General features: G+C 39.9%; 5 protein-coding genes across 8 annotated transcripts; 3 read left to right on the plus strand and 2 right to left on the minus strand.

The window, feature by feature from the left end:
• Nucleotides 1-2,490: 2,490 nt before the first annotated feature.
• LOC108115371 lies at nt 2,491-3,155 on the minus strand. Its single transcript, XM_017226801.1, has 2 exons — nt 2,756-3,155; nt 2,491-2,700 (listed from the first exon to the last, which is right to left on the minus strand). The coding sequence occupies exons 1-2, from the start codon at nt 3,073-3,075 to the stop codon at nt 2,553-2,555; spliced, it is 468 nt and encodes a 155-aa protein (XP_017082290.1). The 5' UTR covers nt 3,076-3,155; the 3' UTR covers nt 2,491-2,552.
• A 44-nt stretch (nt 3,156-3,199) lies between these two features.
• Nucleotides 3,200-5,835, plus strand: LOC108115369 (phospholipid phosphatase 5). Of its 3 annotated transcripts, none has more exons than XM_017226796.1 (4): nt 3,200-3,353; nt 4,396-4,700; nt 4,768-5,186; nt 5,250-5,835. In XM_017226796.1, the coding sequence occupies exons 2-4, from the start codon at nt 4,450-4,452 to the stop codon at nt 5,660-5,662; spliced, it is 1,083 nt and encodes a 360-aa protein (XP_017082285.1). In that variant the 5' UTR covers nt 3,200-3,353; nt 4,396-4,449; the 3' UTR covers nt 5,663-5,835. The 3 variants fall into 3 exon arrangements, with proteins under 3 accessions (XP_017082285.1, XP_017082284.1, XP_017082286.1); XM_017226795.1 differs by lacking the exon at nt 3,200-3,353 and adding an exon at nt 3,447-3,757; XM_017226797.1 differs by lacking the exon at nt 3,200-3,353 and adding an exon at nt 4,171-4,275.
• On the minus strand, nt 5,822-6,961 carry LOC108115370 (RNA-binding protein 42). The gene has a single exon (XM_017226800.2). The coding sequence runs from the start codon at nt 6,842-6,844 to the stop codon at nt 5,930-5,932; it is 915 nt and encodes a 304-aa protein (XP_017082289.1). The 5' UTR covers nt 6,845-6,961; the 3' UTR covers nt 5,822-5,929.
• A 96-nt stretch (nt 6,962-7,057) lies between these two features.
• LOC108115403 (GTP-binding protein Rheb homolog) lies at nt 7,058-8,654 on the plus strand. The gene is made up of 5 exons (XM_017226842.2): nt 7,058-7,419; nt 7,550-7,621; nt 7,724-7,931; nt 7,990-8,119; nt 8,176-8,654. Exons 1-5 carry the CDS (start codon nt 7,371-7,373, stop codon nt 8,263-8,265), a joined length of 549 nt encoding a protein of 182 aa, XP_017082331.1. The 5' UTR covers nt 7,058-7,370; the 3' UTR covers nt 8,266-8,654.
• An 868-nt stretch (nt 8,655-9,522) lies between these two features.
• On the plus strand, nt 9,523-19,435 carry LOC108115301 (dihydropyrimidinase). 2 transcript variants are annotated; one of them, XM_017226696.2, is made up of 12 exons: nt 9,523-9,652; nt 12,684-12,771; nt 12,833-12,896; nt 13,281-13,471; nt 13,529-13,605; nt 13,798-13,932; nt 13,994-14,056; nt 15,430-15,576; nt 15,801-16,039; nt 17,287-17,522; nt 17,982-18,455; nt 18,613-19,435. In XM_017226696.2, exons 2-12 carry the CDS (start codon nt 12,693-12,695, stop codon nt 18,690-18,692), a joined length of 1,785 nt encoding a protein of 594 aa, XP_017082185.1. In that variant the 5' UTR covers nt 9,523-9,652; nt 12,684-12,692; the 3' UTR covers nt 18,693-19,435. The 2 variants fall into 2 exon arrangements, with proteins under 2 accessions (XP_017082185.1, XP_017082186.1); XM_017226697.2 differs by lacking the exon at nt 15,801-16,039 and adding an exon at nt 16,615-16,838.
• The last annotated feature ends 15 nt before the right edge of the window (nt 19,436-19,450 follow it).

Raw genomic sequence — 19,450 nt, forward strand, 5'->3', positions numbered from 1 at the left:
TTATACTTATTGTCAATTCAAAAATTAAAAATTTTGGACACGATGGTCCTTTTAAAGTATGTCAAAAGGCATATGAGTACGTTGGCCACAATGTGATGGTTTATGGGTGGGTGTACAGCTGCAGGTGGATTGGGTCGAATGACCTTGTTGGAAGATAAAATTAATAAATTTATGTATAAAGACATTTTAGGCCAAAATTTAATTCCAAGTGCCCTTAAACTTGGACAGAATCCAGCGTCTTTCGTATTTCAATAAGATAACGACCCGATATATTTGTCGTATTTAGTGCAATAGTGGCTTTTATATCACTGCAAGAAGCAAAAACCGACTCTACAATCACCAGATTTGAATCCCATTGAACATTTATGGGATATCCTCCAGAAAAGGACAACATATCCTCAAAGGAATCCTTAAAAACTGCATTAATACATGAATGGGATTCAATTGATGCTGACGAGACGAGCAATTTTATAAAAAGCATGTGTCGACGTTTACAAGCTTCCATTAAGGCCATCGATGGACCCTCTAAAGATTAAAATCTTTAAATCTTTGAAATTGTTGTTTTTTTAACATTTTGTGTTATTAAGGAAATTATCTAGTATTAAAGTTTAAACTTGTTAATTTTATGTTTAAAATATATTCTCGAAATGTATATCTTTCATTTGAGATATTACATTTTAATTTCCGTTACGTATTTCTCGAGATATTAAGGAATAAACTTCCAACTCATGGGTGTACGAATAAATTATGTGCGGACTGTACTTTATAGGGTCGGAAACACTTCCATCTATCTGTTACATACTTTTCAACGAATCTAGTATACGAGGTGTGTTCAAAAAGTAAGGTGACTCTTCAAATTTCGCGAATTTCAAATTTTTCGATTATCGATTTTTTTGTTTTGTTATATTGGTATACTCTTCCCTAACATCTGTACCAAGTTTCAATGGAACATCCCCTTTTGTTTGGTTGTGAGAGGCGTAAAGTTACAAGTTATTTTGCGAGCTCGGCGATTTTTTGCTATCGAAAAATATGGATCAAAGGATTTGGATTTTTTGGCCAAAAACAACACCACAATAATGCCTCAGCCACCATATTCACCGGATTTGGCCCCATGTGACTTTTTCTTGTTCCCAAAACTGAAGATAATCGAAAAATTTGAAAAATTTGAAATTTGAAAAGTCACCTTACTTTTTGAACACACCTCGTATAACTTCTAAAAGGTTTCGATAATCGAAAAATTTGAAATTCGCGAAATTTGAAGAGTCACCTTACTTTTTGAACACACCTCGTACTTTAACTCTACGAGTAACGAGTATAAATAGCATATAAGAATGTAAATAAAGACTCTATACTTAAAAACTCACGTTGTGCACCTACTTATAATTTGTTTCTATTACAAATTATTTGTTATAAAAAAGTTAGCTACAGTTTTATACACTTAAAAATCAAATTTCGCATTACTTTAATTAATGGTGCCTAGAATTATTAACCAGAGTCAAAAATTTATTGTAATGTTTCAATATATATACAGTTTAAATTTCACAAGAGGAAACGCTATAGTCGAGTGCCGCGACTATAAGATACCCGTTACTGTTTTACAAAATTTTAAAATTTTATTTTGCTAGTGCCACCTATTGTCAGAGAAAGCAAGTTGAGTAACTGATAGTGAGGGCACTGCCCATGTAAATCTTTATAACTTAAATTTCTTCATAGATAGCGAAATAATGCTCCGATTTAAAAAATTAAAAAAAATAAGTTATACAAGGTCAAACGAAGGCATTCATAATAATATTATAGACGCCACAGTTTTCCGCGGTTTGTGGGCGTTAGAGTAAGCGTGGCCGGATGAAACTTCGTGGCAAGTTGCAGAGGCATCTCTTAAATACGTGTTCCTAAGCAAAATTGTGTAGCAAAAAAACAATTCGCATTGGGAGCATCATAGAATGCTATTTGCTTAATCCGAACTTTCTAGCTCTTATAGTTACCGAGATATCAGCTTTTCCAGAAAATCCGAGAACCGTCTTTTGAGCCTTGTGGGCGTATGGGTGGGTGTGGCCGGATAGTATACTATATCACTATAAGATGCGCTGGCATCTAAAGATTATACTTTCTGAATTTCAACTTCCTAACTCCAATAGTTCCTGAGATTTCAGCAATTTTAGTTTTTTGCTATTTGTGGGCGTTAGAGTGGGCGTGGCAGGATGCTGTAATAAGCTTGCGCTGTCCCGGGACCTCAAGAATCTTCATGGTTAATCTCAACTTTGTATCTGTTGTAGTTCCTGAGATCTCAGCGTTCATACGGACGGACGGACAGACGGACATGGCTCAATCGACTTCGCTATTGATCCTGATCAAGAATATATATACTTTATAGGGTCCCAAACGCTTCCTTCTATCTGTTACATACTTTTCAACGAATCTAGTATACCCTTTTACTCTACGAATAACGGGTATAAAAATATGTAATTAAGAGGAAAGTTTAATGCCATGTTTACGGTTTCAGATCTACTTTATTCTTATCGTTTTATGGATTGTGTTTAGATTATAATTGCCTACTTTAGCAGGGCACTCCTGCGCAGTTTGGTTATCCAATCCAGTGCTTGTCCCAACTGCCGCTGGAGATTTGTGCTCTCCGCTACCAGCTCGATGCAATCCTTAAACTTTGATACCGCATTGCGCAAACTCATAGGCGGCAGGACCCTGAAAGTAATAGGTTTTTATCACTGCGACCTACTTAGGCGTTATCAATGCTCACGAAAACCAGTGCAGGGGCTCCACGAATCCCTTAGACTTGTCCACCGGCTGCCTCTCTACGGAGATGCCATCCCTAGAGTCTATAACCCGACAGAGGGCTTTAAACTCGGCACTGTTCTCCGTTGGAATCTGTGCCGTGGACACAGAATTACTGCCTCCGTGCTGGAATCGAGTTCGGGCCAGAAGAATCGCCCCACTGGCATTGCTTCGCTCTAGATTAATTCTGCTCTTGGTGTGCTCCTCAACCAGGTGGAACATGTCTAGGTACAAGTCATCTAACAGCTGGCCAGCAGCCTCTTTTTCGCTTATTCCGGCGGTCATTGTAGGTTATAGAATGGACTTAATTTATTTATCTTCTTCAGCGACAGAGAATTGTTCATCCAATCATATGATTTTACCAACAACCCTGTTCTTATCACTTATTCCCCTACGTTGGCAGCCCTGTCGATAACAGTTGTTTATCGCTAGTTCAATTTCGCTCTGCAAGTTTACAACCGAAAATAAACGAAAGGGGTGAAAATGTTTGCCTTCGTCGAATGGTCACGTTTCAAACGCAATGAGTTGTAATTGTTACCGCCAAAAACATGCTTAATTAACAGGTAAACCAACCAAGTGCGAGCTCTCGAGGAATCCAAAACTAACCAGAAGGGCAAACAGCTGTTGTTGTTTTTGGTGCCCATCCAGTTTGTTGGTATTAGGGAAGAAGAGGGGCTTTTTGTTTTTCGATGCTGTTGTGAGATCAGAGAAAGTTTATAAAAAGCCCTGCAATTAGCATTCAGCAGCAGTCGGAAATCACGTCGAGAGAAAAAGCAACAAGTGGATGCCACAGCTAGAGTCAAAGCGCAAAGTGCAAATAGTTCCAAAGTCAACTTAAATATAACCATATCCCAGGGGATCGGATCGGGTGATAATGCTCTATAGCTTTTCGGCGGACTTACGTAGCCGCCGCCACGAAAATTCAATCGACCGCAACGGCAATATTGCAAATATTGTCGAGGAGCAGGTGCGCCAGCTTGCCAATTTTGTTTATGACGACTAGCTTATTAAAAACACAGAGTGTGCATATAGCATCGGCTTCCGCATCCCATACTCCATAGCCAATACTATAAGTATCTATATATCTGTCATACGTAACCGCGATTGATGACAAACATTGACCCAAAGCGTGGCAGTGTGCACAGGAAGAAAAATCAATGCAAAGAGGATTGTACGGATATTGAGAATTAATTAAATAAAAATTCGTCCTATTTTTACTTTTACACTAAATTCATTGATAAGTGGTAGTTCTATAAACAGAGACAGAAAATATCTAGAAATCGTCATAATTTTCGTTCAGTGTGACTATCTAATCGCGAAAATCGTAAGTTATCACACCTTCAACACTCAATTGTCGCATTGACAGTTTTTTGGCCAAGCCGCCCTATGTATAGTCTCTAGAAACTCTATTAAAAACCTCCAATCCGCGAACGATAAGCCTATGAAGTGACCAGCAAATCACTTTAATATATCTGATTTCCAAAGGTAGAAAAGTTACGGAATATTATTTAATTGAGCTAACAGTCGGCGTTGTTAACCCCAACACATAAGTGCAACCATTAATGACCCGTCGTTTACTTATGTAAATCTTTATTAATTATTTAGGCGACAAGCTCCAAACATAATCTGACAACCGAGTATTCCCATCGGACTTGCAAAATGCCGACAGACAAGGAAGGTCAAGAATCCAGGAGACCCCTCAGCGAGAGTTCCAACGAGGACAGTGGGCGCAAAGGATCAAAGACCAACGGCGACGGAATGTGGCGCAACGAGCTTTCTCTGAATACGGACAGCAGCTCTGCCCAGCCCGAAAAGCAGAAGGAATCGAGCCCTAGTTCTGTTCACTCTAATATGAGACTCAGCAATGCAATTGATGTGGTGCTCCGTATTTTCCTCGTCATAGTGTTTTTGTGAGTTATTTTGACAAATTCCAACTGCTGACGATCACAATTTCTCATGCATGACTCATTCCTGCAGCAAGCTGGAGACGATGACAGCTTTCAAAAGGGAAATCCACGTAGAGGAACTCTGGTTATACAAGAATCCCAGGAGACCGGACATCGTTAGGGGTGGAGAGCTACTTTTCTGGGTAATAACGGCACCCTTCCTGGTCACAGTAGCCTTTTACCTGTATACGAAAGACAGGCGGGACTTCAGAGCAGCGAGCTGGGCCTGGACACTGGCTTTGTGCATGAATGGTATCCCGACGAGCGTGCTGAAAATAACTGTTGGCCGGCCCAGGCCAGATTACTTCTACCGCTGCTTTCCCGACGGTGTGATGGTTCTTAACACCTCGTCGAGCAGTTCGGATACTTCCATATTGGACTTCAACTGTACAGGTCTTCCAGGGGATATAAACGAGGGCCGTAAAAGCTTTCCCAGCGGGCACTCATCGTGTGAGTGTTCGAAGTATATCGCCATTCGAAAGCCTAACTAACAGATCCACTTTTTCGATTCAGTCGCCTTTGCTAGTTTCGGTTTCATTGCCTACTATGTTGGCGCCAAGCTGCACGCCTTCGACATACGGGGACGCGGCCACACCTGGCGGTTCTTCATCGCTGTGATTCCCTTTGTGATTGCAGCACTGGTGGCTGTCAGTCGCACCTGCGACTACCACCACCACTGGCAGGATGTTACCATTGGGGGCCTGATTGGCCTTTTTGCGGGTTACATTAGCTACAGACAATACTTTCCTTCCATTTTTGAACCAGAAGCCGGCAAAGCGTTGATCCGGTGGCCCAGGAGGGACGACCAATACGAACGGCTAATAGGAAAAGAGGAAAGTGAAAGTCAACGTCGTGACGCTGGGGACGAGAGCGACCCATTGAGGAGGGCTCTCCTTGGTGGAAAGAAACAATCCAAATGGTACTAAAAGCTTTACGTAATTTATAGTCAATTATTGCTTTCCCGTCTAAGCTTATCTTAACTAAACAAGCCGTCGCTGTATTTCAAATTTACAATTGTGCTGCTATATTAACTCGTAAGGGTTAGGGATAGAAAGTAGTTACTCCAAATAAAGATAGTTTGTCAATTGCTAAAAGTAAATTTATTGCTCATCTTTGGCAGCAACATCCAAACCTAATTTGCTACTTCAAAATGACCGAAACTAGCCTAAAGGACAGGGGATGCATACGCAGATTCAGTTCATAGAGTTGAACGCCTGCAACAGCACCTGTTTCTCGCGTTCCTTTTTCTTGACTACGTCCAGGCTGCGCTGACGCCAGGTGCTCTTTCGCAGCTTGATGGGCCGACTTCCTACGTAGCGACCGTCCATCTCCTTCATGGCCCGTATGAAGTCGGCCGGTTCACGGAAGCTGACAAAGCCGAATCCCTTGCTTTTGCCCGTCCGCTTATCGCGGACTACCCGCGCCCGCTGAAACGAGGGGAACTTATTAAAGGTCCGAGTCAATACTTCGTCGTTGACATCGTTTCCCAGGTCGCCACAGAATATTCGGAAGTCATCATCGGGCCAGTCTGCCAGTGATGTGTCTTCCCACACGCTACCACCAGCGATTCGCACAGTTTTACGGTCCTTCTTCTTGCGCTCCGTTGTCTGAAAGGACTGCAGTGCAGAAGATGCGCGAGCAGCTTTAATGGCCTCCTCTGCAATGGGATTAGGGCCGGACTTTTCCGCCTTAAGCTTCTTTAACTTCTGTGTCACGTCAAAGGAGACGGCATTAATGTCGATGGAGGGGGCCGCGGCCACGGTGGGCACGTGCACAGACTGTCGGCACTGATACAATTTGGGCGCACTGCTGAGAACCACGGGCGTTGCTGTAATCGGCTTGGAACTGGAGGAGCCGCTTCCACTGCCTGTTGGGACGAAGGTTGACATGAAGGTTGGTGGTGGCGGGATCGGAGGAGGGGGCACGGTTAATCTGGATCCTCCATTCCCCTGGTGATGCTGCAACTTGTGCTGAACGTTGTGGTACGTATTGGCGGCAATGATTGGGCGCACCTGGTTAGGTACGAAGAGATTACGGGCAGGCGGCTTGGAGATCTCCGCCTCGAAGCGCGATAACTCGTCCTCGATGTTACGACGTTTTGTACCCATTTTTAAGGGGATAGATTATACCGGTACTTTACAGCAAATCAAAATATTTTTTCACAAAAACGCTGGAGGAAATCAATTTATCGATTTAATTTTCTATCGATACTTCAATTTATAAAGTTGGCAGCACTGGATATGCTTCATGTTAATCTTATGAGCACCGAGCGGTATGACCGTAGCACAGAGACGAATAAATGTTATTTTTTAACGGAGCTATAAATGGTATTTTTGCGTCGCCTCTTCCAGGACTGACTCAACTTAGAAATCGCTATTTTATTTTCGACGATCTTATACATAATATTTGAATTAAAATAGTTGGAAAGGCCCTAGCTGTGATAGCAACAAGTATCCCTAGCAAAAAAAGTGAAGTCAGAAGCAGTAATCCTCGTCTACACAGCCACTGGCGCACAGACACACACCCACACCAGCGCACATAAAATCGAAGGGTCGAAAACATTAAAAAAAGTGTGGAAGAGCTCCAAAACCAGGAGTTTTATTATTTTATTTCAAAGCATTCTATCCAAAAAAAATGCCAACCAAGGAGCGCAACATAGCCATGATGGGCTACCGATCAGTGGGTGAGTTTACCCTTTGAAATTCCATCAGAACCCGAAGATATTGTTGCTGCTGTCACTTGTAATTGCGTAGTATATTGATAAAAGCTAAACCTGCGACGAATTGCCCATAATATTTCAGTTTCACCTGTAGGTAAATCGTCGCTCTGCATACAGTTCGTGGAAGGCCAGTTCGTTGACTCCTATGACCCCACCATCGAGAATAGTAAGTGCGCCATCCCATTCGGAATTCCCAAAAGGATGGAGTGAAAGCTTCGAAATTGGTGCTTTGATAGTGAGATGTAATGATCCGTATTCATATTCGCAGCCTTCACGAAGATTGAGCGTGTGAAATCGCAAGATTACATCGTGAAGCTTATCGATACGGCCGGCCAGGACGAGTACAGCATATTCCCAGTGCAATACAGCATGGACTACCACGGCTACGTCCTGGTGTACTCAATAACCAGCCAAAAGTCCTTTGAGGTGGTCAAGATAATATACGAGAAGTTGCTGGATGTGATGGGCAAGAAATAGTGGGCATCTCAAAGCGTTCCTGTAGGGAGATTTGACCTAATTTACGTTGTCTTGCAGTGTACCTGTGGTGTTGGTGGGCAACAAGACCGATCTGCACCAGGAAAGAACCGTTTCCACGGAAGAGGGCAAGAAGCTGGCCGAATCCTGGAGAGCTGCATTTCTCGAAACATCCGCTAAACAAAACGAGGCAAGTACCATTTCCATTTCGATGAGGTAAATTTCACTTAGCAATTTCCTCCGCAGTCTGTGGGAGATATATTCCATCAGCTACTGATCCTGATCGAGAACGAAAACGGAAATCCCCAGGAGAAAAGCAGTTGTCTCGTATCGTAGGGTCCCTGGCTAGCTAAAAGTACGGCCGAACTGTTGGGAATACGGCGAATCGCTATGGCAATACGAAAATCGATTATCTCTTATCTACACAGTTGGGCCAGCGTGCACTGGCGGGGGCGGTCCGTGCCCCTTGTGCGCAGCAGGAAAATCTAAAAAAAAACCTAATAGACCTAATAGCTTTAAGTCCACACAGCAAGTAACCAGCATCAAGCGACTTAGATGCGTCCGCTAACGCTGCCCAGCAGATTTTGTGGTTCGCGTTTAGCGCAACGCAACAGGTTTAAGTTAGTACACTTTTTTCACAACAACAATTCAGTTACAAAGTTCATATACAAATTATATCAACATTATGTTTTTAGTTTCAATTAAAATATAATTTTTTCAAGTAATCTGCCTCTATGTTTTTGTACTCAGGTGAACTCTTATGTAAGCTAAAAATGTATTCGGCTTTTTTAATGGATAAGTATAAAATAATATTTTGGGTGCTTTTATTCAACGAAGATTAAGGGTATCGTATTTTATCAATAGAGCTTTCAAATTCCATTTCGAAAAATAACTATTTTTATAACTAGTATCAATTATTTGTTGAATAGAATGTAATGGCGATTTCGATATTATTGACGATATTGACGGTACATATGTAAGTCAATCTATAATCTGTTAGTATAAACTCTGAATTCTTTGAAACTGTAGGAGATTACAAATTGAGATTTAGCATGAAAATTCAAGAGAGGCGCAGTGCAAATTGTATTTAAAGGTAGGCGTGACTTACAAACCGCGAGTGTTTTAAATATTATTAAACCTAAAAAAATTGGGACTTTACCTACATATCTATATTTATTTTAAGTTTTACAGATATAAATCCTAATTACCAAGGCAACGATTCCAATTAATTAAAAATGATCAACGCAAAACTTTAAAATAAAGAAATAGGAAATAATATATGAATTCTCTAGAGAAATTTGTAAGACAGGTGTTTTCTTTTCTAATATTAATCCAGTCTTTTTAAATTATGTTGTAAACTATATTGGTTGTTTGTCTTGCAATGGGTTCCTAGCCATGAAGTAAACAATATATTGTTATTTGCAAAAATGATTTAGCGTATACCTATTCTTGTAAACAAAGATAAAATTAACATAATAACTTTTAATTCGAGTAATGTTAAAGTAAGTTTCAGGAATCCCCTAAAAGTGAAGTGGTGACTTTCCCACCGACTAACAGAACTGTTAACATCAGCTGATAAATCCCACCACGAAAAGGCAAAACCCACCAATAGGCGAGAGACCGAGAGTTAAATGTTTTCCGATTTTCAAACAGTGAACTTGTGCGTGCGTGTAGATTAAATTAATTAACCATTTAAATCGCGTGAGATTGCATCCATTTAACGGTAATTTACCAAAAAAAAACACTGAGGATTTAATTCGTTGATGTTCCTAATGCAGACGAAAAGCTAGTTGAATTTTCTCCATTTTCTGTATTGCAAGTGTGTGTGTGTGTCTGTGTATACTTATGCGCAATGCGTGGGTATTTTCACAGTTTTTCATTCTATTTTCAAATCTTATTGGGTCGTACATAAGTATACACATATATACCCTAATGTTGGGCCGTTAATTTGAAATTTCTCCTACGATGGCAAACAGCATTCGCGAGTGCGTTTTGATTGAATGACGGCATTTCCAGACCCAATATGTGCATGCAGGTGCACTGTGTGGATCTGATTGTATACCTCTCCATGACCACATCTTCGTCGACGAATCCGAATGGGTGGGTACAGGCTTTTCTTGTTGCTTCCTTTTCGGGCCGCAGCCTTTTATCGATTTAATAACAAACGAACATCGAGTCGTTGGTCTCTGCAAACCGGCAATTGCATTAAGCCACGATGTCTGATGGAGATGAAATTGATTTTATTGACGTATTTGGCCGTGCTTATATAGATCGCGCACACATGGACGCCTCTGCTTGAGGTCAGGATTTGATTTCTAAGTTCATCAAACCGGCTTGCGATACGTGGTGCAAGTTTGTCAATAGTACCCCCTAGGGTACTACAGACCCAGGTTCTGCCCATCTGGAGGATGGGCCCATTGGTGATAAGATAAGTCAAGATTTTATAGCGGGTATAAAACAGTGATAATGAGTAAAAACTGCCGATTGTTCTATCACGTTTATAGTCTGATCATTAAGTTATAATGCTGTGCATTAGAATTTTACTATATTATGTCAAAAGTGTCTGGTAAATAATTATAATAATAGTTTTTGTTATTTTTCATAACAGAATTTTTGAATTATTGTTTAAATTCATTAAAAATTAAACAAAAAACGACTTGTTTTTGTAATTAATAGAATAAATAAATATTTTTCCGTCTTTGAATTTTTTTTTAAGTTGCTATAAGTGACCACATCATTTACATTTATTATCTAGCTTGCCTAGGAGTCCTGTTAGCGTGCACAATTGGAACATCAAGTGTTAGGAACTGATTCAAAGTTTCAAACATCTAATAGTCAGTCGGCTTACAAACAACGCTAAATATAATTAAGTCGAGTACCGAAACATTTGTATGTATTTTTATAATTCAGAGAGCACTGGCGACCTACAAAATGTCTAAAGAGAATGAGCATGCACATTTCTCACTACATTAATACGGCTGCATTAATTACACTATGTATATACATACCTACAAACCCACTTGTATACATTTTATATATGTACACTTTTTATATTCAGCAATTTTATACATATGGACATGTGCGCTAAAAGATAATCTAGTTCATTGCATCCAAATCCAGCGCCACCAAAGGGGAAAGTGCTCACTTATCCAATATTGCCGTGGTACCAGTCGCAATTGGATAAATGAAATGTAGCCATCCTTCAACACTTCATGCACCCCAATAATCATTACCATAACAAAGTTTGCAGACGCACAGTTGCGGTAAAAGCTGTAGATGCTAATAGGAAAAACATATTGAGTTTTGTCAAACAAAAATTATTCAGAAAATGCATCTTGGATAAAAAAAAGAAATCAGATTTCCTTTGGGTCAGCCGGACCCATAATGAGAAAAACTTCCTCCTTTGTTTCGATATTTAAAGATAAAAGTATTATCTACCATCGAGAGTTATTTTTAATAGAAGATTGGTGGTAATTATTGCTGAAAAACAAGCAGAAGACAACTCTTTAGTGACACGTTTACAAAAGCAATAATAATAAAATAAATCACTTTAGCACACATAACTCCCGTGAGGTTCTGTCCCATTGACCGCAGCTGTAAGAAGCTAACTCATAGAACCACAACAAATGCTTTCCGCACCGCCCTGACTTACTCTCTTTTTTCAGTTTGCTGTGCCCGTGTGGCACAATTTGAACTTAGCGGCTTTGGGGCCATCGCCAATGCCATTCTTGAGTCACTATAGTGATACAATATCCGATGTGAGAGAGTGTGTGACGAGGGAGTAGTACGTCGCATCGCCACTCAACACCAAACATACAATACATAATACTTGAGAGGGCCACAACAGGCTGAAAGACCAGCCAACCAAGAGGTTAATGCCCGCTGGCCTGGTTGGCAGACGGAAGAGATGGCTCTTGTAATGGCTTAGGCGCAACATTAATATTCTGCCTGTTATGCAGTTACCATATTGTTTTGTGTTGAGCTTGGTGTCTACCGGCGGAACAAAAAACTTTCGAAGTGGAGGAACCAATCTGTTGGAAAGACAAACGATGACAAGCGATGACATTTGTGTCGCTGCACTGTGGGTCACAGCTTCGTCATCGACTACCCTTTCAAAAAACGCAATAACATCCCGCAGCACAAATACTTACCGATTGCATACACTCAAAACATATTTAAATTACAAATTTAAAGAGTAATCAGTAAAGAGTCTAAAATGGTCCCAAGTGAGTTAGGGGGTGTTTTCAAATTTTTCATTATTTGTATTATAACTTGGCAAAAAACTATTGATTACTAGATATAAATATCTTTTTTGTTATATATATAATATATATATTATATCTTTTTATTGTATATGAAGTGTTAAAAAGATAATTCTTTTGCCACTTGCCACTTAAAACACAAACACAAAATCATTAGCTATAGAAGACTATCAGATAATGACTTAGGACAGGGGTTTTTGGTCTTCTTCAGAGCAGGATTTTATTTACCTATTTAAAATTTGATCAATTTAAATGTTTATTTTCTGAGTGCATAGGCTTAAGCTAGGTTTGCGCAGTTTAATGTACGGCACGTGCCTAGAGCCTGTCCTGAAGCGATGCCCCTGATGAGTCATAGGCCACCACAAAAGGCCCAACAACCCCAAAAGAATGAATGAAAACGGCAGCTCGCGTGTCTGTGTGTGGGAAATGGGAAATGGGGAAATCCTCCCCAGTCTAGTCTAACATTCACTCACAGCACTCATTTAATTGCAGACTCTCGTCATGTCGACTAGCCCGAAACCGGTTAAGAAGGTGCCAATTCACTTGCAGAGCGCCCAGAATCGTGTCTACATTAAAAATGGTAAGCTCATTAACCGACTCCGTGTGAAAGACACAAGTTAAAAACATTGATTTGATTACAGGCGAGATCGTTAACCATGACAAAACGTTCAAAGCGGATGTGTACATCGAGGACGGAGTTATCAAGTATGTGAAATGCGTTTAAAACCCAAGTGAAACTACTTAAATTGTTTAATACTTTTTCTTTGCTTAAATTCCTTAACAAATTTTTTATTCAATCTTTTAATATGCCAAAAAAATGAAGAGTACAAATCTAGTTAAGTTGTGATATTTTCATTTAATTAGCTTTACACAGAAAAAATATTTAAAAAAAAAACAAAATATTTTCTTTATCTAGTGGTTCAGCAATGTCCTGTTTTCCGATTAGAAACTCAAACCTAAATTATGCCGCAAAGTCCTTATACTCTTTTGTGGAATATGCGGAATTGTAATGGGGTTGTCATGATTCATTAAAATGTGCGCCAACCTTTTGTAACCTTTTTAAATGTCACCCTTATTTTGGGATTTAAGGTTTGTGGGACCCTCCTCTGAAATCACCATACCTGGAGGAGTGCGCACCATCGACGCCAGCGGCCTGATGATCATCCCCGGAGGTATAGATCCCCACACGCACATGCAGTTGCCTTTTGGCGGAGCCGTAGCCGTCGATGACTTCTACCACGGAACCAAGGCTGCCGTCGCAGGAGGCACCACCATGATAAGTAAGCAGTGGCCTTTAAGCACTTAAAAACTGAACTTATACCTGTCAACTTTTCTAGTCGATTTCGTTCTGCCCAACAAACATGAGTCGATGATTGAGGCCTACGATAAGTGGCGCAGCTGGGCCGATCCTAAGGTAAAAAACATTAGGCGAATTATGGAAAGATACCTCTGCCAATATTAATTTTAATTTTTATACCCTATAATCGTTTAATTTAAAGTCATTGTAATCCCTGATATTATTGATATAGTTTTGGACTGTGTAACTTAACTTAGACTTTTAAATTAAAAACATTTAAAATACTTACTAAATTTATATATTTATAAGGTATGTTGCGACTACGGATTGCATGTCGGAATCACCTGGTGGTCAAAGTCGGTGTCCGAGGAAATCGGAATTCTGTGCAAAGAGCTTGGAGTTAACTCTTTTAAAACATTCATGGCCTATAAAGGTCTTTACCAGGTAAATTGTGTATAATTTAACGCAAAAGTTATTTATAATTTATGATCTATTACCATTTCAGCTAAACGATTCAGATCTATTAGATGTTTTCGAGCGCATTAGACACCTAAATGGCGTCGCAATGGTAAGTCTAAGCGAATAAAAACCTGTAATTCTCTTATATAATTAATGATATTATAAATATTGATATATAGTTAATATACGTAAAAGGGAATAAACTCTTCTAAACTTATTTTTTATATATTATTTTATTATCACCAAAATTCGTTTATTAAATTCAGAATGGCAGTGGATAAACACAAAATTGTTTTCATTCTTTTTTATTTAAAAATGCTGATGATCATCTGACATTAGAGTAATCTACAAAATAAATATTAGACAAAAACAAGAGGAAACGCTATAGTCGAGTGCCACGACTATAAGATACCCGTTACTGTTTTACACAATTTTTAAATATTCATTTTGCTAGTGCAAATTCCCCAAGCGCCACCTATTGTCGGAGAAAGCATGTTGAGGCCTTGTGAGGCCTTATAACCTAAATTTCTTCATAAGTAGCGAAATAATGTTCCGTTTTTGTAAATCGATAGATATTAACAGAAATAGGTTATACCATGTCAAACGAAGGCATTTATAATATTATTATAGACGCCACAGTTTTCCGCGGTTTGTGGGCGTTAGTGGGCGTGGGCGTGGCCGGATGAAAACTCGTGGGAAGTTGCAGTGGCACCTCTAAAATACATGTTCCTAAGCCCAAATTTCTAGCTCTTTTAGTTCCCGAAATTTTTGCATTTTTGGTTTTTCGGGTTTGTGGGCGTTACGGTAGGCGTGGCTAGATGGAAAAAAACAATTTGCATTTGGGGCATCATAAAAACCTACATGCTTAGTCCGAACTTTCTATCACTTATAGTTACCAAGATATCAGGTTTTCTTGAAAATGCGAAAGCCGTCTTTTGAGCTTGGTGTGCGTATGGGTGGATGTGTCCGGACTCCGGATAATAGTACCACTAAAAGAGTGCCAGCGGCCTCCAAAGTTTATACATACTGAAATTCGACTTTCTAGCTCTAATAGTTCGCGTGATTTCAGCGATTTTAGTTTTTCGTGATTTGTGAGCGTTATAGTGGGCGTGTCAAGATGCTGAAATAAACTTGCGCTGTCCCGGGACCTCAAGAATCTTCATGCTTAATTTCAACTTTGTATCTGTTATAGTTCCTGAGATCTCAGCGTTCATACGGACGGACGGACGGACAGACGGACATGGCTCAATCGACTTCGCTATTGATCCTGATCAAGAATATATATACCTTATAGGGTCGAAAAAGCTTCCTTATATATTTTTAACGAATCTGATATACCCTTTTACTCTACGAGTATCTGGTATAAATACCTAAGTCATTTGGTCCTTATTTTCATAAAATGCGTGGTTTATACTATTTATTTACAATCTTAGCTTTGTTATTCTAAACGCATTTGTTGCACGCCTTTTTTGAATTCCTCAGGTCCACGCGGAGAACGGCGATATCATTGCGAAGAACACGCAGCGTCTGCTGGCCGAGGGCATCAATGGGCCAGAGGGTCATGAGTTGTCACGACCCGAGGAGGTCGAGGCCGAGGCGGTGCACCGCGCCTGCGTGCTGGCGCACCAGGTAAGACCACTTCCAATTCGTTAGATATCTGGAGGGACGGAGGAGATGGAAGAGGAGGTGTATGTCCTTGCCGGTTCAGTGCCAGTCACTGTGCCGCGCTGTAATTATGGTTTATTTATGCTACACGTTTTGATTTCTTATTATTTCCATTGTGTATGATGCACCCTTGTACATATTATGCGGTATGCGGCACTCGATATAACCCCACAATAAACGTATATTAGGCCGCTTGTCCGCTGTATGTGGTCCACGTGATGAGCAAGTCGGCAGGCATTGAGCTGGCCAGGGCCCGCCACCGGTATCGGGGTCGATACATTATGGGCGAGACCCTGGCTGCGGCGCTGGGCACGGATGCGACCTGTTGTCAGCACCTCGGCTTCGATCACGAGGCCGCGCATGTGCTCAGCCCGCCTTTGCGGCCCGACAAGACGACCCCCGAGTTCTTGATGAAGCTGCTGGCGAAGTAAGTTGTGTCTGGGTTGGTCCGAGCCGGGACCGTAAATATCATAGCGAAAAAGATGAAGTTATTGATTCTTATATAGGATTGTAGGTGTTAAGAAACAAAAATTTGCCGCCCACCTTAATATTCAAATACATTACCTTACCGATAGCTGCTTTTCAGTTTCGTAAACTATAATAACTTTAAAGATTGGCTTATAAAATTAAATATTTTTGTGTGTGTGTGGGGGGGGATGGGGTGGTTTTTGTGGATGTTGTAAGTAATTACTTATCTTTTTATCATATATATATATATATATATTCTTCTAAATTAATTTTGAAATATTTTTATGTATAGAAAGAATAGTGTTCAATTTAGTTATATTTTAGAATTCATGTGATACGGTCTCCGGTTTTGGGATTACTTATATATGTTTATGTTTGCCTATCTGCATACTAACTGGGCCTGTGCGTATATGCCTGCTTAAATCATATTCACTAATTAACTAACTTACTGCGCTGTTTCTTGATCTAACCCACTAATCCAAAAACGTTTACATGTTTGACATTGCTTCACTTACACGCTCACACATCGTCCAGATGAAAACCCCGCTCTTTGTGTCCGGCCTGACCAGCAAATCCTCCGCCGAGCTCGTGGGTCGCGCTCGTCGAAGTGGGTACTGCGTCTTTGGGGAGACCCTGGCCAGCTCTCTGGGCCGCTCCATGAGCGCCGTGCCTAAAGGCGACCGCATTTACGCAATCACCAGTCCCCCGATCCGCGAATCCGCCGAGACACCCAGACAATTGATGAAGTCCCTGGCCTAGTAAGTATTTTCTGTATAAGTGGAACAAATTCTATAATGGATAGTGTCGATTATAATTTATTTGTGGAATAATATTAATATAAATCAAAAAGTAAACTTTCGGTTTAAAAGAGAGCAATTCCTTGTTCGTTTAAGATGGTCGAATTAGGCTTCAATGACAAACCCAATATGAGCGAAAACAACGAATAAGCCTGAAAAATATTTTATAGCTCAAAATCATTATACATTTAAAACTTTCTAAATGATTTGCAATATAGTAGACCGTTAGCATTCGATAGCGTTGTTTCCACGTTTATCACTTCCCTAGAAGTAAGTATTCAAAAAATCAGAACATGTTCGTTGCATATCCCACCATCCCGGTGATTGTTCGTTTCGTTATCCCTAACCGACAATTGAACAGTATTTTCCAAATCGGAATATTAATTCATATTAAACTTTGTGTTCCCAGTGACGATCTACAGCTGACTGGCAGTGACAACTGCACCTTCAACAAGGAGCACAAGGCTCTCGGAAAGGGCGACTTCACCAAGATTCCCAACGGAGTCAACGGTGTCGAAGATCGCATGTCATTGGTCTGGGAGAAGGGAGTCCATGCCGGGCTTCTCGATCCTTGCCGCTTTGTGGCCGTCACCAGCACGAATGCGGCCAAGATATTCAACATATATCCACAGAAGGGACGTATTGGTAAGTAACCCAAAATATAAGTTATAAATATTTATAATTTTATAACCAATAACCATTAAAATAGTGTTTGCCGACAAATTATTACATTATTTTGTAAATAAGAAATGGAAATCTTCATACAATTATATAGCAAAAGACTTGCGAAAATTGCAAGATATAGTCCCATAGATTTTAAATGTATGTTGTATTTGTACTTGATATACATATCTATATATTTTTATCAAAAAAATATAAATATATTTACAACTACTTAAATTATATTACCTTAAATTATGGTATTGCAAAGAGAGAATTATTTGAAACGTTGAATTAATAAGTCTCCGTTAGTGTAAACAGCCATTTAATTATGTTCTGTACTTATAATCGGACTTAGACTGCGATTTCAAAAGCTTTTTAATCCTAACAGTTTCTGAACACTTTTCTATGAGATATCTAAAAGTTATATTTATCCTAATTTAGCTGTAGGGTCGGATGCGGACATTGTGATCTGGAATCCGAATGCCACCCGTACTATTTCCAAGGACACGCATCACCACGCCTGTGACTTCAACATTTTTGAAGGCATGACCGTGCATGGCGTTTGCGAGTTCGTCCTGGTGCGCGGAAGGATCTGCGCCGAGCGTGGTAACGTGCGTGTGGCAGAGGGCTTCGGACGGTTCATTCCCACCCCTGTCCGTCCTCCGTTTGTCTATGACATTATCGAGGGCAAGGTACAGTCGCAGCCAGAGGAGCAGCACGAGGAGAAGCAAAACGGCAACGTGGCCAAGCGCTTTGCCGAGCTAGACATACAAATCCCGGTTCAGGAGCCCATCAGCGCCATGCTAGCTGGCAACCTGGCCATGCCAGCGGAAGGATCACTGTGCAGTACGCCCTCGGTACGTGGACGTGTCGATGGCAAGCGGGATTTGCAGGAATCTTCCTTCTCCATAAGTGGTGAGATAACTATTAAAAACCTTTTTTAGTTTATTGATCTATATCACCATACATATATTTTATACATATTTCTACATAAATATACATATGTATTAACTGGGCTTAAAAGTTTAAAACTATTGCTCAACAAACATTTAAAATTCAATAATCTTTGCAGAGGAGCTCGACAGGTCTGGCGTTCGAGCGTGCATTAAAGTAAAGAACCCACCTGGCGGAAAGTCTTCCGGATTCTGGTAGATCACAGACGAGATATCGCATCGTAATGTGTGTGGATGTGGAATCGCACAATTTGCGACGACAGTGTAAGCCAAAGTCTGCGCTCATTCGATAACTAAACTGGCATTTAAAATAAAACCCTGAAACAAAACCGTAATCTAACCAAATTTCTAACAAGTACATAGGAGTATAGCCACAAACCGATTTAGGAAGAATCATACAATCTGCTTCCTCATTTAATATTAAGCAACGATTGCCCTTTGTTGATACAATTTTTGTTAAATTGTTCAACTAAGAAACCTTAAAGGAAGTAAAAGACCATTTCTCGAATGGAGGACTACAAAAATCAAACAAAACTGGTTATTTAGATACTTTCGTTGAACAAGTTTATTTTTAAATACTTTGTTTATTTACAAGGACATTTAGCACAATTTGTTTGTACTCTTGAAAGCTAATAGGCAATCCAAGCAAAATCAAAAGGCTCGATAGACTAACTGAGTTAAATACTTTAAACTATTGCAACTGCATATTGATAATCCGCTTTGAAGTGTAGTACATTGGTCATGTAAAACAAAGTACCGTTTTGGGAGCAAATTCGGCATTTCATCTAAGGATGTATAAAATTAGAACATCAATCATTTTTTCAATAAAAAATATATATATGTGCAGAACTATTTATTATAAACACATACTTTATATACATACATTTAGTAACAAAAGCAGAACACAAAGATCAAACTAATAAACTTTACCAAAAAATTAAATTACTTGTTTTAATT

The sequence above is a fragment of the Drosophila eugracilis genome, unplaced genomic scaffold (assembly GCF_018153835.1).
Source record: "Drosophila eugracilis isolate 14026-0451.02 unplaced genomic scaffold, ASM1815383v1 contig_1897, whole genome shotgun sequence".
Taxonomy (NCBI): Eukaryota; Metazoa; Arthropoda; class Insecta; order Diptera; family Drosophilidae; genus Drosophila; species Drosophila eugracilis.

What these genes read in the sequence shown, in the direction of transcription:
- LOC108115301 (XM_017226696.2), top strand. Translation starts at nt 12,693, where the DNA reads ATGTCGACTAGCCCGAAACCGGTTAAGAAGGTGCCAATTCACTTGCAG. An exon ending in CCTGCGTGCTGGCGCACCAG is followed by an intron (nt 15,577 to 15,800) that starts GTAAGACCACTT and finishes AACGTATATTAG; the next exon opens with GCCGCTTGTCCGCTGTATGT. An exon ending in ATCTTCCTTCTCCATAAGTG is followed by an intron (nt 18,456 to 18,612) that starts GTGAGATAACTA and finishes TAATCTTTGCAG; the next exon opens with AGGAGCTCGACAGGTCTGGC.
- LOC108115403 (XM_017226842.2), top strand. Translation starts at nt 7,371, where the DNA reads ATGCCAACCAAGGAGCGCAACATAGCCATGATGGGCTACCGATCAGTG. An exon ending in GATGGGCTACCGATCAGTGG is followed by an intron (nt 7,420 to 7,549) that starts GTGAGTTTACCC and finishes TTTCACCTGTAG; the next exon opens with GTAAATCGTCGCTCTGCATA. An exon ending in GATGTGATGGGCAAGAAATA is followed by an intron (nt 7,932 to 7,989) that starts GTGGGCATCTCA and finishes GTTGTCTTGCAG; the next exon opens with TGTACCTGTGGTGTTGGTGG.
- LOC108115370 (XM_017226800.2), bottom strand. Translation starts at nt 6,844, where the DNA reads ATGGGTACAAAACGTCGTAACATCGAGGACGAGTTATCGCGCTTCGAG.
- LOC108115369 (XM_017226795.1), top strand. Translation starts at nt 3,665, where the DNA reads ATGCTCTATAGCTTTTCGGCGGACTTACGTAGCCGCCGCCACGAAAAT. An exon ending in CAAATATTGTCGAGGAGCAG is followed by an intron (nt 3,758 to 4,395) that starts GTGCGCCAGCTT and finishes TTAATTATTTAG; the next exon opens with GCGACAAGCTCCAAACATAA. An exon ending in TTCCTCGTCATAGTGTTTTT is followed by an intron (nt 4,701 to 4,767) that starts GTGAGTTATTTT and finishes TCATTCCTGCAG; the next exon opens with CAAGCTGGAGACGATGACAG.
- LOC108115371 (XM_017226801.1), bottom strand. Translation starts at nt 3,075, where the DNA reads ATGACCGCCGGAATAAGCGAAAAAGAGGCTGCTGGCCAGCTGTTAGAT. An exon ending in GAGCCCCTGCACTGGTTTTC is followed by an intron (nt 2,701 to 2,755) that starts GTGAGCATTGAT and finishes TATTACTTTCAG; the next exon opens with GGTCCTGCCGCCTATGAGTT.